General features: G+C 47.0%; 1 protein-coding gene across 1 annotated transcript in view; it reads right to left on the bottom strand.

The window, feature by feature from the left end:
- VPS13A (vacuolar protein sorting 13 homolog A) overlaps positions 1–16683 on the bottom strand; it is a 314889-nt gene that overhangs the window by 98617 nt on the left and 199589 nt on the right. Inside the window, 2 exon segments of the mRNA XM_088464073.1 lie at positions 12839–12972; positions 15950–16078. Coding sequence (XP_088320199.1) covers positions 12839–12972; positions 15950–16078 — 263 coding nt within the window.

Below are 16683 nucleotides of genomic sequence, written 5' to 3'. Positions count from 1 at the left end.
ATCTAGATTTGGAGAAAAACCATCAACAAAGGTGATTTTAAAATCTCACTGCTACAAATTCCTGCTGAATGCATAACCTGGACTTTCAAAACTGAACTCTGGCTGCTACAAAAACTCTGGCCATCACTTGCTACTATTTGTGCTGCCTCTGTGCTTAACAGATAATCTTACTGAATACTGTTAATAACAGCTTAACTCTGTAATAATGTCTTTCTACATTAGCACTTTGGTCTAGTCTTACATGATCTAGCTACTGCTACTCTCTACTCTAATATTCAATTTCTGCTCCCATCTTATCTCCACTTTTTCTAAACTCTGTAATATATTTTTGTTGTGCTGACACTGTACCTCATCCTTACCATGACCATGTTGTCTCCTCCCTTCACTCAGTTTCTAACTAATCTTTTGTTCTGCCCTCTGACTCCACTTCTATCCTTTCCCCCTGGTCTCCTCCACCTCCTCCTATCTACCCTTCTCTCTCTGCCTTCCTCCCCCTCTTCTCCCATTACTCCATTTTCTTTCTCTTATACCCCCCAAGGATCCTACTACCCCACTGGTAATCTTTCCTTCCTTACTTATCTCCCTGTCACTTCGCCCCACTTTCATTCACGTCTCCTTAACTTCCCTCCCTGCCCACTTCCTACAGGGTCCCCTCCCAGCACAGGAGCACGTATGATCCCTACACTCTATTCAACTCGGTCTCCCAAAGTTTTCTCATCTCCACGCTATTGCAACCCTGATAATCTCATTCACATCTCTCCTATCAACTCTGTCACTCTATCCTGTGCCCTCTGGAATGCCAGATCAGTCTGTAACAAACTGGCCCCCACCCATGACCTTTTCATCTCCAACTCCCTGAATCTCCTGGCCATTACTGAAACCTGGATTTTACCCTCTGACACCACTTCTCCTGCAGCTCTCTCTTATGGGGGACTCACCTTCTCCCACACCCCCAGGCCTGGGGTTCGCCATGGTGGTGGTGTTGGGGTCCTTCTATCCCCTGGTTACTCATACCAACAAATACCATCAGAACCATCCCTTACATTCTCCACATTTGAAGTTCATGCTATACGCCTCTTCCAACCCGTACACCTCAGAGTAGCTGTCAACTACCGTCCCCCTGGCCCTCCCTCCAAGTTCCTTGACAACTTTGCTTCCTGGCTCACTCACTTTCTCTCCTCAGACCTTCCCTCTATTATCCTCGGTGACTTCAATATTCCTATTGATATCCCCACAGAATCTGCTGCCTCCAAACTAGTCACCCTCACTTCCTCACTTGGACTCTCCCAATGGACCTCCTCACCCTCCCATGCGAGTGGGCATTTGCTTGATCTGGTATTCACTCACTGTTGTGATATTTCTGCTTACTCCAATTCCCCATTCCCCCTCTCTGACCATCACCTCCTCTCTTTTAACCTATCCCTCTCTCCTTCCCCTCCACTACCTCCGAAAGCCACCATCACTAAGCGTAACATTGAAGCCATCGACACTGCTTTCTTTTCTTCCCTACTTGACTCACTTCTCTCCCCTATCCTCTCTTTCTCCTGCGCTGAACAAGCTGCTTCCCTATACAATGCCTCCCTTACTTCTGCTCTTGACTCTGTTGCTCCGGCGATCACTACTCACCCTCGCAAATTCACACCTCAACCCTGGCATTCCAAATGCACCAGATACCTGCAAAAATGTTCACGAACCGCTGAGCGACAGTGGAGAAGATCACGCTCTCAGGCAGATTTTCTCCATTTCAAATTCATGCTGTCATCCTACAGTGCTGCCCTTTCCCTCTCTAAACAGTCATATTTCAAGAATCTCATCTCCTCCCTGTCCTCAAATCCCCAGCGTCTCTTTTCCACCTTCAACTTCCTCCTCTGCCCACCCCCTCCTAATCTCCCCTCCTTGCTCTCTGCCACTGACTTTGCTACCTATTTCACATCTAAAATTGATTCCATACGTCAGGATATCATATCCAACCAGTCCCCCAGCTCTCCACCTCCTCCTTTCCCGGATCACACCTCCCCATCCATTTTACAGACTCTGACATCCTTCTCCCCTGTGACTGGAGAGGAAGTTAAGGCCCTTATCCAGTCCTCCCCCCCTTCCACCTCTCCCCTATCCCCTCCCACCTCCTCCGCTACCTCTCTCCTTCTGCCTGCTCCCATCTTGCCCACCTCCTTAATCTCTCCCTCTCATCTGGCACTGTTCCTTCTGCATTCAAGCATGCCCGTGTTTCCCCCATTCTTAAAAAACCTAACCTTGATTCTAACATTCTCTCTAACTACCGTCCAATCTCTCTCCTCCCTTTTGCCTCCAAACTCCTTGAGCGTATTGTTTACAACCGCCTCACCACATTTCTTTCCTCCCACTCCCTCCTTGACCCTTTTCAGTTTGGCTTCCGTTCTCTCCACTCCACTGAAACTGCCCTCACAAAAGTCAGCAACGACCTCCTTGCTGCCAAATCCAAGGGCCACTACTCACTGCTCATTCTTCTTGATCTCTCTGCTGCTTTTGACACTGTGGACCACCCTCTACTGCTGCATATACTTCACTCCCTTGGTCTACGTGACACTGCTCTCTCCTGGCTGTCCTCCTACCTCTCTGACCGTTCCTTCTCTGTTTCCTCTCATGGAGACTCCTCCCCCACACAGCCTCTTACAGTAGGTGTTCCCCAAGGTTCTGTTCTTGGACCTCTCCTATTCTCTCGCTATACGTCTTCTCTAGGTAAACTCATCAGCTCTTTTGACCTCCATTATCATATCTATGCTGATGATACTCAGATCTACCTTTCCTCACCTGATCTTTCCCCCTCTCTACTGACTCGTATCTCCAACTGTCTCTCTGCTATCTCTTCCTGGATGTCCCAGCGATTTCTCAAACTTAATATGTCTAAGACTGAGCTGATAGTCTTCCCACCCTCCCACATAACATCATGTCCCACTATTTCTTTATTAATAGATGGCATTACTATCTCATCTAGCCCCAAAGTGCATTGTCTTGGAGTCATCTTGGACTCTTCCCTCTCCTTTAAACCACACATTCAGAACCTCTCACAGTCCTGTCGTTTCCATCTCAAGAATATTTCCAAGATCAGACCCTTTCTCACCCAGGATGCTACCAAAACCCGTGTACATTCACTGGTCATGTTCAGACTGGACTACTGTAACCTTCTCCTAGCTGGCCTCCCCAAATCCCATCTCTCTCCTCTCCAGTCTGTGCTCAATGCTGCTGCTCGGCTCATCTTCCTCTCCAAACGCTCTACATCTGCCTCCCCTCTTTTGCAAGCCCTCCACTTGCTCCCATTCCCTTTCAGAACCCAATTCAAGGCTCTTACACTCACTTACAAAGCCCTCACCCATTCCTCTCCCATTTACATCTCTGATCTCATCTCCCTTCACTCTTCTGTCCGCCCTCTTCATTCACTTAATACACGCCGCCTTTCATGCCAATTGATTCCTTCCTCCCACTCCCGCCTCCAAGACTTTGCCCGTGCTGCTCCTCACCTTTGGAACTCCCTCCCTCTCCCTATCAGACTCTGCACCTCTCTGCCATCTTTCAAACGAGCTCTTAAGACCCACTACTTCATTAAAGCCTTCCAGCTCTCATCCTAACTTGCTGCTACATCTTCCTTTCTCCCGGCCCACCCCATTCTGTGTCACTCCTGTTTGTCTTCCCCCTCCCTTAAAGAATGTAAGCTCTTTCGAGCAGGGCCCTCTACCCTCTTGTGCTTCTCCCTACTGTAATTAAATTGATCTCTTACTAGCCACTAGGGCAACTAACACTTGGCTGCTTATGCGGGCGTTAATGACACTAATATAGCAATGTTTATCCATGTCCTGTATTGTATTGTATTGCAAGTCAATGGTTACTTTTTTGTCTATGTACTTTGTAAGGCGCTGCGGAACACTTGTGGCGCCATATAAATAAATGATAATAATAATAATAATTTACCTTACTCTCTTTCTTCCCACATCCCTAAATCATATTGAATTTCACACTATAATATCATTGCTAATTCTAGGTTGTCTTCTTCCACTCAATAGCTTCAATAGCTTGTCTGTCCTTACCTAACCCATACCATCTTCCTCTTATAAATCAATTAATAAAGTTGTATATTTGTATCCTTTCCTCCATTCAAATGTTTTTCTAATTTATATGTGTCTGTTCAAAATAAAGTAAAAATATAGAGTTAAAAAAGAAAGAACAAAAAACCATTGGCGTTTAAAGAGAACCTTTCACTTTTGGGTTAAAAGTGTTATCATAGTATCTGTTTTTCTGAAGGAAGCATAGAAAAAGGAGGATTTTTGGGTACATACCGTTGAATCCTTTTCTCTGAAACTTGCTGGGGGACACTGGAGCATGGGGTTGTAGCTGGGACTGCAGGAGCTGGCACTTAAATAAAATCTGTAGTTCTAACCCTAAGCTCCTCCCCTCTGCAACTTCATGACTTCAGTACAACTTCAAAAGTGCCTGGTAAGGAGAAGCAGTAACCCAGTGAAACTGCTTTAATTAAAATTAAAAACAGAACCGCAGGGAACAACCGGTCCAAACAAAACACAACGCAACACGACTGAGCGTGAGGGTGGGAACGCAGTGTCCCCCAGCATGATTCAGAGAAAAGGATTCAACTGTAAGTACCCAAAAATCCTCCTTTTTCTATCATCGATGCTGGGGGACACCCCCCCAGGGGACGGAATGCTCAGGCCGCCTGACCGGAGAACTATACGCCCAAAACAAATAACTACATACCCATGCCGAACTCCTCAGGCACTTAAAACACACTGAAGTTATGGGGTTGCAGAGGGGAGGAGCTTAGGGTTAAAACTACAAATTTAATTAAGTTCCAGCTACAACCCCATTCTCCAGTGTCCCCCAGCATCGATGATAGAGAAATAATGATTATTTGTATACTTACATGGGAGCACAAGCAATATGTAAAATCGTTGTTATGTAATGTGACCATTTGTCTTTAAGAGAAGTATGACAAAACAGTAGCTAGCTTCTTAAGAAAACATTTTGTTCCCGATAATAGAATGCCTTTAACAGTAAAAAAAAATATACGACTATAAATAAAACAGCTGGGGTGTTAGCCCCCTCCACACAAACCAAAACAAAAACAGGCTGCACTCCAGGACAGAAAAGTCAGTGAAATAGCTGGTGCTTTACTGCCAACGTTTCGGGGTCACATCCCCATCATCAGATATACACACACATTATATGAAAAAATGTTGCAAAGTACGAATGCTTTCAAAAATAGAAGTGTTAATAGTTTAAGCGTAAAGAAGAACAAGGAGTCCTGGAAGTGATGATATGGCCCTCACAGAGCCCTAAACTCTGTCTGGGATTACATGAAGATACAGAAGGATTTGAGCAAACCTACATCCACAGAACATCTGTGGTTAGTTCTCCAATATGTTTGGAACAACCTCCCTGCCGAGTTCCTTCAAAAATTGTGTGCAAGTGTACCTAGAAGAATTGATGTTGTCTTGAAGGCAAAGGGTGGTCACACCAAGGAGTATATTCAATTAGATGCAAGAATAGCAAAAATCCCACACATGCAGAGTTTTCCTGCAGGTGTGGGATTTTTGCTATTCAATTAGGTGTGAGTTTGTTTCTATTTTAAGCTCGGGGAGGGTTTTTTGAGCACCTCCTGAGCAAGTCTGATTTTTCCTAAAATCTGTAATTTTAGGAAAAATCAGAGGGACTTGCTCTGGGAGCTTGACGGCACCCCCTTGAGTACTAATTAAGCAATTGGAGGTTTCCAATTAGCTTAATTAGTCCTTAATTACTCACCTTCAGAAGCGGTGTCTCCTTCCTCCAGCGTAGGGACCCGGACTCCTGCAGCAGGGTAAGTATGTCAGTATGTGTGAGAGTTTGTGAGTGTGTGTGTGAGTGACCCTCCCCCTCCCTGTAACAGGTGCTTTGAGAACTACATCTCTCAGCAGCCCTTGCGCCTCCCACCAGCTCCCGGGACTCTCCCCAATGAAAAGATAGAGGGGAGGACACCGGGAGCTGCGGAGACCACGCACCGTGGGGTTTTCAGAGCTGACCTTTTTGTTTTTTATTGGATACCATGGGTATCGGGAGTGCGCATACCGGTGGTAATCCAAAATTGGTTGCAATGTTTTTTACCTTGCTAAACCTGGCGTCCAATTAAATATGCCCCCAAATATTGATTTGATAGAGATTTTCTTTCTTGTTCATTTACTTAGCATTTTGTTAATTGACTAAAATAAACTATTAACACTTCTATTTTTGAGATCATTCTTACTTTGCAGCATTTATTCCACACCTGCCTAAAACTTTTTCACAGTACTGTGTATATTGCCTAAAACTCTTGCACAGTATATATATATAAATATATATATATATATAATATGAGATATGATAAGAACTTACCTTTGTTATCTCTACGAAGTCCATAGGGTTCCACAGGATACCTTGGGGTATAGGTGATGATGTCAGGCATCGGGCACCATAGAGTTAAGTTTTCAGCCTCCCAAGATGCACTAGGGTCCCCCTCCTATACCCCGCCCCCGAGCCAAGGCATCTCAGTTACGTACCAAGCCATAGGCCGGAGTAGGAGAAGGAAGAGAGAGAAATAAGATCTGGACACACACAAGAATCACATTCTCACCAGAGGGAGACGGAAAAACCGGTGACCAGAGTAAAGCCCATCTGCAGCACAGGTGCGACAGGGCGGGAGTCCTGTGGAACCCTATGGACTTCATAGAAATAGAGATAACAAAGGTAAGTTCTTACCATATCTCATATTTTCTACATCAGGGTCCATAGGATATCCACAGGATACCTTGGGGATGTCCCAAAGCAGTATCCTTCAAGGGTGGGGAAGCTCCTGTGCTGAAAGGAGAATCCGCCGCCCGAAGGAAGCATCCTGAGAGGCAAAGGTGTCAAACCTGTAATACCTCACAAAAGTATGGACAGAGGACCACGTGGCCGCCTTGCAGATCTGGACTGCAGAGGCACCACGTCGGGCTGCCCACGAAGGACCCACAGACCTAGTGGAATGAGCCCTCACAGAGGATGGAACCGGAAGGCCTTCATAAAGATAAGCATCTGAAATTGCCATACGAATCCAACCTGCCAAAGTTTGCTTTGAAGCAGGCCAACCCTTTTTACGGAAGCCATAGAGGACAAACAAGGCGTCCGACCTCCTAAACGAAGAAGTGCGGTCAACATAAGTCCTTAAGGCCCGCACAACGTCCAAAGTGGCCTCACCCACTGAAAGGTCAGGTGAGTTAAAAACCGGCACAACGATTTCCTCGTTGATATGAAAACGTGAAACAACTTTGGGAAGAAATTCAGGACGAGTGCGCAGCACTGCCCTGTTCCTATGAAAAATCAGGAAAGGGGGTCTACAGGATAGAGCCCCTAAGTCAGAAACACATCTGTCCGAAGCGATGGCCAGAAGGAAAATTGTTTTAGCTGTCAGCCATTTAAGGTCCACTGAGCCCAGTGGTTCAAACGGCGGTCCCTGGAGAGCCCTCAGGACCACAGCTAAATCCCAAGGCGCCACCGGTGGAACAAATGGCAGCTGAATTCGAAGAACACCTTGCATAAAGGTGCGCACATCAGGGATTGTAGCAATCCTACGATGGAACCAGACAGACAGGGCAGACATCTGCACCTTCAAAGAAGCAAGGCGAAGACCATGGTTTAGTCCCGCCTGTAGGAAAGCTAACACTCTAGACAGACGGAACTCCCGGGGTGCATAACCTCTCGGCCGACACCACTGGAAGAACGTATGCCACCCACGATGGTATTATTCTTGCAGAAGATGGCTTCCGAGCTCTTAGCATAGTTCGTACTACAGAGCTGGAAAACCCCCTGGACCTTAACATGGCCGTCTCAACAGCCACGCCGTCAAAGACAGCCGAGTCAGGTCCAGGTGAAGACAAGGACCCTGTGGACAGTAGGTCCGATCGTAGCGGCAACCGCAGAGGAATGTCCACGGACAGACCCTGAAGGTCTCAGAACCAGTGCCGCCTGGGCCACGCGGGAGCTATCAACAGGAGCGTCCCTCCTCCCTGTTTGAATTTCCGGATTACCCGTGGAAGAAGGGAAAACGGAGGAAAGAGATAAGCAAACCGGAACATCCACTGGACGGACAGAGCATCCATCAGAGATGCCTCTTCGTCTCCTGTGCGAGCCCGTACACCGGCAACTTGTTGTTGTGCCGTGACGCCATGATGTCGATCTCTGGAAGACCCCACCTGTCCACCAGAAGTTGAAAGACGTCCTGGTGCAGAGACCACTCCCCCGGATGAACGTCCTGGCGACTGAGAATGTCCGCCTCCCAGTTGAGGACTCCCGGGATGAACACTGCTGATATGGCCGGGAGATTGCGCTCCGCCCAGACCAGAATGCGTGACACCTCTACGAGTGCCGCCCGACTTCGGCTTCCTCCTTGCCGATTTATGTAGGCCACGGTGGTGGCGTTGACCGACTGGACCTGCACGGGGTGACCTTGGAGAACCCGATGTGCCTGCTGGAGAGCATTGAAAAAGGCGCGGAGTTCCAAGATGTTTATTGGAAGCTCCTTTTCCGCCTGAGTCCATCTGCCCTGGAACAAGTGTGGACCCGTAACCGCTCCCCAGCCCCGAAGGCTGGCGTCCGTTGTCAATAGGACACAGTTCGTCACCCAAAACGGACGACCCTTGCTGAGATGGGTCGTCTGCAACCACCAGGCAAGGGACAGGCGAACCTCGCACCATCGTCTGGGATTTTAGACTCTGAGGCAGTCCATTCCATTTGGACAGGATCAATTGCTGCAGAGGTCTGGAGTGAAACTGGGCATATTCCACCATGTCGAATACTGACACCATGGAGCTCAGTAACCTCATCGCCGAGTGTAGAGACACACGGCGACTCTGCAGACAACTGCGCACCCTCAACTGCAAGGCAGAGATCTTTTCCCCCGTCACAAAGATTCTCTGCTGACTGGAGTCCAATAAGGCTCCGAGGTGCAGAATCCTCTGAGACGGGATCAGGGTGGACTTTGCCAGTTTATCAACCAGCCGTGCCGTTGCAGTACTGCAATCGTAAGATCCAAGTGGCGTAGAAGGAGCTCTGGAGACCCTGCTACCAACAAAAGGTCGTCTAGGTACGGCAACATGCGGACTCCCTGCAGCCGCAGGAACGCCGCCATGACCGCCATAACTTTGGTGAACACACATGGTGCTGTCGCCAGGCCAAAAAGTAACGCCCGGAACTGAAAGTGATCGTTGCAGTTTGCAAACCTGAGGAACTGTTGGTGACGCAAAAGAATAGGGACATGCAGGTAAGCGTCCTGTATGTCCAACGACACCATGTAATCCCCAGGTTCCAGCGCCAGAATGATGGACCGTAGGGTCTCCATCCGAAACCGCGGCACCCGCAAGGACTTGTTGAGGGCCTTGAGGTTGAGAATCGGACGGTACGACCCATTGGGCTTCTGCACAAAAAATAGATTGCAATAGAAACCCTGGCCCCTCTGGGAGAATGGAACAGGCACTATAACTCCAGCCTGGAGCATAGTGTGCAAAACCTTCCACAGCTCCATGGCTTTGTTCTGGTCTAAGGGAAGACCCGTGATGAAGAATCGGGATGGGGGCCTGTGCCGAAAGGAGAGGGCATACCCGTGAGAAACCACCTCGTGAACCCAAGTGTCTGTCGTAGTTGCCGACCAATACTGTGCGAACTACAGCAGGCGGCCTCCCACTTTGGGAGGCCCGGACCGTCAGGCCGCAGGCTTGTCATCAGACTTAGAGGCCGGACGTCTGGTACTCCAGGCCTGTTTCCTGGGCTTGGCCGATTTCTTGGGGCCAGCCTGTCGGGGAAAGGACTGTGCTTTAGGCTTACTCTGGGCCCTATAAGGCCGAAAGGACGACGTACCCGAACTGGAAGGGACCGCAGCAGACGGGAGACATGCAGACTTGGCTGCCGCCAGCGTGGCCACAATTTTGTCCAGATCCGGACCAAAGAGGACTTCTCCATTAAAGGGCAAAACTTCCAATCCCTTTTTGGAATCAGCGTCCGCCTTTCAGGATCGCAACCCTAAGGTGCGACGAGCAGCAACAAGGCCGCTTCATTGATGTAAGTGGACGAATCCCGGAGATTGCCTACCAACTCGGCCTGTTCAGCCGAACAGTCGGAATCCAGAGACGCCTCCAAACTATCAGCCCAGCGCTCCATAGCTCTGGCTACCCAACATACGGCCATAGCCGGTCTGGATCCCCCCCCCCCGCGAGGGAATAAATAGACTTTAGGCAGATCTCCACCTTACGGTCCGTAGCATCCTTCAAGGAGGACATGGAGGGCATGGGCAATGTGGCACTTCGGACTAGGGGCTTGATTCAGAGCCGCTCGTAAGCGGCCGCTCGTTCATTCCTACCGATGTTCGCACAACTGCGCATGCGTACGGATTTTAATACGCATGCGCGAACCAGTCAGTGCGGCCGATAATAGTATGCTCGCTAAATAGCGAATGCCTGCTATTTTGAGTGACAGAATGAGGCGTGTGTGGGTGGTAACAGGGGAAGGTGCTTGAAAACGGGGAGTGGAGATCCGAACGCAGGCGTGCTTAAAGGTCAAAACGGGCGTTTTAAGGGTGTGCATAATTAACAAAGCAGCGTCATTGACCACGTCACTTGGTTGTTTTATAGTCAGAACTGCTCGCATGATTGTGGTAGGAAAAACCAACCACAAGAATAGCGAGCAGTTCAGACGCCTTTCGATGTACTTGATTAATCTAATAAATAGCGGACATGACGTATGATGCGAGCGGCCAGGGGGCGTTTTTTTCAAAATTACGTTCGCATGTTTTGTTCGCTCGTTCAGACATAGAGGCGTGAACAGACCGCAAAGAGCGAACGGTTCATTTAAATAGCCAGCCCCTTTTTCTGAACGAGCGAGCGCAAATAGCGTCCGGCTCTGAATCAGGCCCTAGGCGTGTCACATGAGAATCCATCTGAGGAGGGGATTCCCACTTAGAAAAATAATTGTCCGCAAACGGGTAAGCCACCGCTAAGCATCTTTGAGGCTGATACCGTTTACCAGGGTGTTTCCACGCCTCCTCTAAATGGTCTACTAACTGACCCGAAAGAGGAAACACTGTGGCGTAACCCTTAATATCCTTGAAAAGGGCATATTTGGACTTGGACACCGGAGGATCATCATCCTCAATAACTAAAGCTGTGCGGACTACACGAATAAGGCCAGGAATATAAACCTCAGACTTAGCGTCCGACTCTTTAGTACAGAGAGGTTCTTGGTCAGAAAGATCCAGAATCTCCCCATCATCGGTCTTCACGTCGTCATCCTCATAAGGAGCGGACAGAGACGCCACCGGCCGCTTGTGGGCCGCAACACAGACTCCCCTTGTAACACGTCCGACAAATGCTGTACAGAACTTGTCAGTGAATTAACCCACGCAGGCTCCTGAGAGACCTGAGGAGGGGAAATAGGGAGACTGTGGGGTACCATCAGTTGTCTCGGGAAACCCTGCATGGGTGACGACACCACTGACTGCTGGGACAATCCCATCTGTGAGAACGCAGGTTGCGGAGCTAACTGGCCCACTAGGATTCTAAGCGCTTTCGCGAAACAAGCCCAGGGCGGTTTCTGTACCGGAGCCGTGACAGTAATTGGTTGCGCCAATAAAAAACACTGCCGACATAGCCCCTCCGCGTTACCCTCCCCCTCCGCTATTGGTACCTTATACGTAGTACACAGAAGCTGGAGAGGAAATTCACTCTCAGACATGATGGTAAGTATGTGACCCCTCTCACTGATACTCGTTAGTATAGTGGGAGAACCACCCTGCAATCACCGCACCGCAAGGGCTTTAGCAGAAGAGCAGGGACAGTGAAATGGCTGACAGTAGAAAGTGAAAGTACAGGCAGCAGACGCTAGCAGAAGTCACATACACTGCAAAGAAATTAATCCCTGCACTATCAGCGCTGATCCTCAACTACGCAGACACAGAGCCTGGTAGGACACAGACCTGCATACACAGACCTGTTCCAACGGAAGAGAGGTATGCTGGGGGACCCAGACCACGATGCAACCGAACAGCAGCTTCCAGCAGCGTTCACCATGCTTCTGCAAAGATGGCCACCGAGGAGCAGAGAGGAGGCCGGCCTGGGGGAGGAGCGCTGCCACAGGGCCAATCGGCAGGTGCAGAGAGGGCTGTGTGCAGCGGGTTAGGCGCCGGCTGTGTACAGGGAAGGCGCGCTCCCCTGGCATGCAATTAACCCCTGGGATGACGCAACGCTACCGCTCAGCTGCGGTCCGCTGTCCCAGGGGGGTAGTGGAAGCGCAGGTTGGTTACATGGCTCCACGCTGCAGCCAGTCCCCAGGGAGCCCCCTGCCTGGGGACTCTGGACCATGTGTTCAGCGGGGACCCACCGCGGGACCCTGCTGCTTACCTGCTGCCCCCTTGAATCCGGCCATGGTCCAAAACATCTGGGGTCACCGCTAGATCAGTACCGGCGTTCTGGTATCGGCGGGGGTGTAGGGAAGACAACATGGACGTCAGTAGTGACTGTCCATTCTGTACATCCAGATGGGCAGCCACAGCTGCCTTGAAGAAATCTTCAGGGGCTATCCTTAGCTCCCCTCTAAACAGGTGCTCCGACTCCGAGCCAGGCACCAATGAAACTGAGATGCCTTGGCTCGGGGGCGGGGTATAGGAGGGGGACCCTAGTGCATCCTGGGAGGCTGAAAACTTAACTCTATGGTGCCCGATGCCTGACGTCATCACCTATACCCCAAGGTATCCTGTGGATACCCTATGCAACCCGATGTAGAAATATATATATATTCAGATACATACAGATCTTACCTCTGGTAAAATTCAATGGTCTCTGATTTTGTATCGTTGATGATAAGAAAAGGAGCTGATCCTGCTAGGTAGTCTGAGAAGGTGATAACAGTGGAATGGTCTCTTGGGGTGATGTCCACCAATATGCCTCCAAGCTGTGAGACAAGAAAAAAAAATCCTTTTTACGGTTAGGACAAAAAAACTTTTTACACGCTGTCATTATGGGGTATTGTGTGTAGAATTTTAAGGACAAAAATAAATTTATTCCATTTTAAAATAGGGCTGAAACATAACAAAATATGGAAAAAGTGAAGCACTGTGAATACTTTCCAGATGCACTGTATCTGGCGTATTTCATGGTAAACAGGCAATGTATTATGGTACCGACTTTTCTGTTGTTTAATGACCATTAAGTATGGATGTTTCTGTGGGTGCTACCTGCATTTCATCATGGTTTGTGTTGCAATGTCATAGGATGTGACATGACAATTAAGTGAAGTCTGATACCTTGACTGGGGACAGCAATATCTTGCCAAGCACGTTACTGTAGGAGTAAAACCACTTGGGGGCCTTCTTGTGATCCCACTGATGAGGCAAAGCTGTTTGAGTACATGCAGTTATTGAGGAATCTGAAAATACTGTAAATATGTATTTTCTTTTTAATCCATGGCAGCAATGAATGAACGGGTTTACTGCTAAATCTACTAATTAAGATAGGGAAAAAAATAAGAAGGAGAGGATAAGGTGGTGGCTCCCTGGAGAAGAAATATTACTACCTTTAATATAGAAAAATTACAGGCTGCAGCAGATCACTTCATCTTCCATCTGGAAGAAGCGCACAAGGAGGTCACTGCGGTATAGTAACTAATGCTTCGGTGCTGACCTCAAGAAGACTGAAAAGCACACATTCTGCCCCTGTGAAACCAGAATATTCTTTAAAAAAAGCCTAAAATCACTGTAACTACAGCTTTGTACAAGCTATACGATGCGACAGTTGTCCTAATTTCACTAAACCCTAGAACACACGATATAGAGTGTACACACTGTGCAATCTTCTGACCGATGGCATGATATTGTACACATCGTGTAGTGTGTATGCCCATTCATCGCATCGTCCCATCTGCTGTTCTGCACGGCCGAATGGACGATGCTCTGAACGACGTGGTTAAGTTATATGCAGCATGTAACGATACATTGCGCCATCGCACGCCGGATCTTGCAGTGTGTACAGTGCCGAATGTATCGTTACATTGCACTGTCGCTGGGTTGCACCATCATATGGTGTGTACCCAGTTTAGGATTTATACTGGCAATTCAAAGTTTTTATTAAGATGATCTCATACATTTTGCAGTAACAGCTGTAGAACAGCTTGGGAATTTCGCAGACAACAAAGTCTTACTATATACCTTCCAGGGGTGCTTCTTTATCCTTTCACTACTCAGATGACTTAGCAGTTAGCCCATTCATTCATGGCTGCCATAGCATATTTAAAGAAAGTAAATTCTCAGGTAATTATTAGCTTATTTAAATGTCTATTTTAGATATTCCATTGACTCCTGTGTAAATAGCTACACCCTCATGCTAACCATTAGTATGGTAGCATGCTGCGCCTACAGCTTTTTTGTTTGACAAATACTGCACTTGAGACCATATACTATCCAACTTTTCACCCAGCTATCCAACTGGTGCCAACTTGGCTCCAGGGCTGGATATACCCTATAGGGGGGCTCGCACAATATTATTTCTGCAGGCTCAACTCACCCTGAAGAAATCAGCCTTGATGGCAAAAAACCTGGGGTTGGTTTAGGAACATGGTGGGAGGAACCACAACATGTGGGTTTCCCTTCTTTGGTTCCAACAGTCCAGACTGGCAAAGCCCTGCTTATCCTGTGAACAGGAGGGAACCCCACAATGGTTTTCCAGTGATTTTGGGGTAACTAGCACTGGGCTGATAATGGAGGGGAGAGAGACACCCATGCATTTTTTTTATACATGCAAAAGTTCAGCTGGGGAGAAAATTCCAACTTTACACTGAATTATAATAATTGTTTGATTTAACCAACTTGACAAAACAACCTTTTACCAGCTATTTTTGATTATTTTTTGGCTACCAGTAGATAATCTGTTAGTACTACATACAGCATAATTATCATTCCAACCAAACAACCTGTTGTAGATATGGTGGTAGCCCATGCTCTGATTACCCCACAACTGCTTAAATTAATCTTAATCTGACTTTGTCTTGCAAATATTGACAATTAAAAATATCTATGATGTTTCTATATAACCAGTATAAGGTGTTAGTGATGTACATGTTGTGCAGCTCACTTGACACTTGCCACCATGAAAATGATTATCTACTAATCTACATATATACAGATGTGTCCTCATACATCTAGCATCAATACGCCATGCAGCGAAACTTGTATGGCGAGTGAGCCTTAAGATCCCCTTCTACTCTGCCAGCGTTAGACACAGTTTCGGCAAAAAAGATGCCTGAGTTGCAATGCGATGTGACTATGACGCACCAGCCGACTGTGCTGATTCATTTGATTCATTCATCTGTGTGCACCAGAGTCTCTATTTAAACCACAACGCAACATGGAATGAAAAAAGATGCAACTGCTACACTGTATGCAGATTCAGAAACTCATGACAGGTACACACTAGACAATGTGTGTACCCAGAGACGGCAGATGCGACCGGACGATATATATCGTGCGGTCCGTACACACAACACGATCTGGTGTACAACTGTCCGGTATATCGTTCCCCCACTGCAACCAGGACCATGGTGTCGTCTGCCGGATCTTAAGATTGACCAAAACGACAAATCGACCAATATATCGTCTGGTGCGTACCCAGCTTCAGTCGCACACAGATATACAAGTGTTATATATCAAATTAATCAGCACAGTCTCACGGTGCGTCATAGTCTCATCATATTGCAAATTAGATGCATTTTTGGAAAGAAAAGAAATGACGCAAAAAAGACATATAACGACACATCTGTAATATATTCTAAAATGTTACTTGTGTCAGATTGATTAAAATTTATATTAAAATGATATTAAATTGCAAAGCAGTTAATCTGGATAGGCTAACACACTACATATAACAGTCCAAGTTACCTTATCACCCAAATGAAGTAAAGTGCAGTTTTCTTGTTTATTAAAATGTATTTTCTTTGGAGGTATCTGGCAGCCATCGACATTAATAGTTAATTTACTATCACTATTTTCAGGCCAAAAGGGTACACACTGAAATATAAAAAATAATTACAGTATATACAAACTATATATTTTCCTTTTCAATTCCTTATATGCAGTTAGAAACATTGCCACATATGTGCAGAACTCATAACAAATACACTATTAAGATTACATTATCACTGTTTGTTATTAGAAACAAATATATCAATTGACACCAGTAATATGAAAATATCATATAATCATCTCCAAAACAGAGATTCCATCAAAACATATAATTTATGAACTGTCCAATCTGTGTTTACCAATCTATGGGCTCAATCCAATTAGTCGTGATGATTTCGCGGATGTGAGTCAACCCGCCCCGCTATACTTACATTCAGGATACTGGCTGTGGGTTGGGATTCTGGTGCCGGGATTTCGACCGCCAGCATCTTAACTGCATCTACTAGATACTTAACAAACGCTTGAATATCTTTTAGACACCATCACCAATGCCATCGCTGTAGGAACTAGGAATGCACTTGCAGGCTATATAATAATACATAATAATACCCACCAAAACACAAAGAGTATGGCTCAATCACATAAATCGGCATACCTTTGTACACTGACAAATCTATCCTTGTACTCACTATATGTATGTGTGTGTATAT

Source organism: Taudactylus pleione, unplaced genomic scaffold (assembly GCF_031769625.1).
Source record: "Taudactylus pleione unplaced genomic scaffold, aTauple2 ptg001573l, whole genome shotgun sequence".
Taxonomy (NCBI): Eukaryota; Metazoa; Chordata; class Amphibia; order Anura; family Myobatrachidae; genus Taudactylus; species Taudactylus pleione.
The sequence above is the reverse complement of the archived record's forward strand: the minus strand, read 5'-3'. Positions and strand labels throughout refer to the sequence as shown.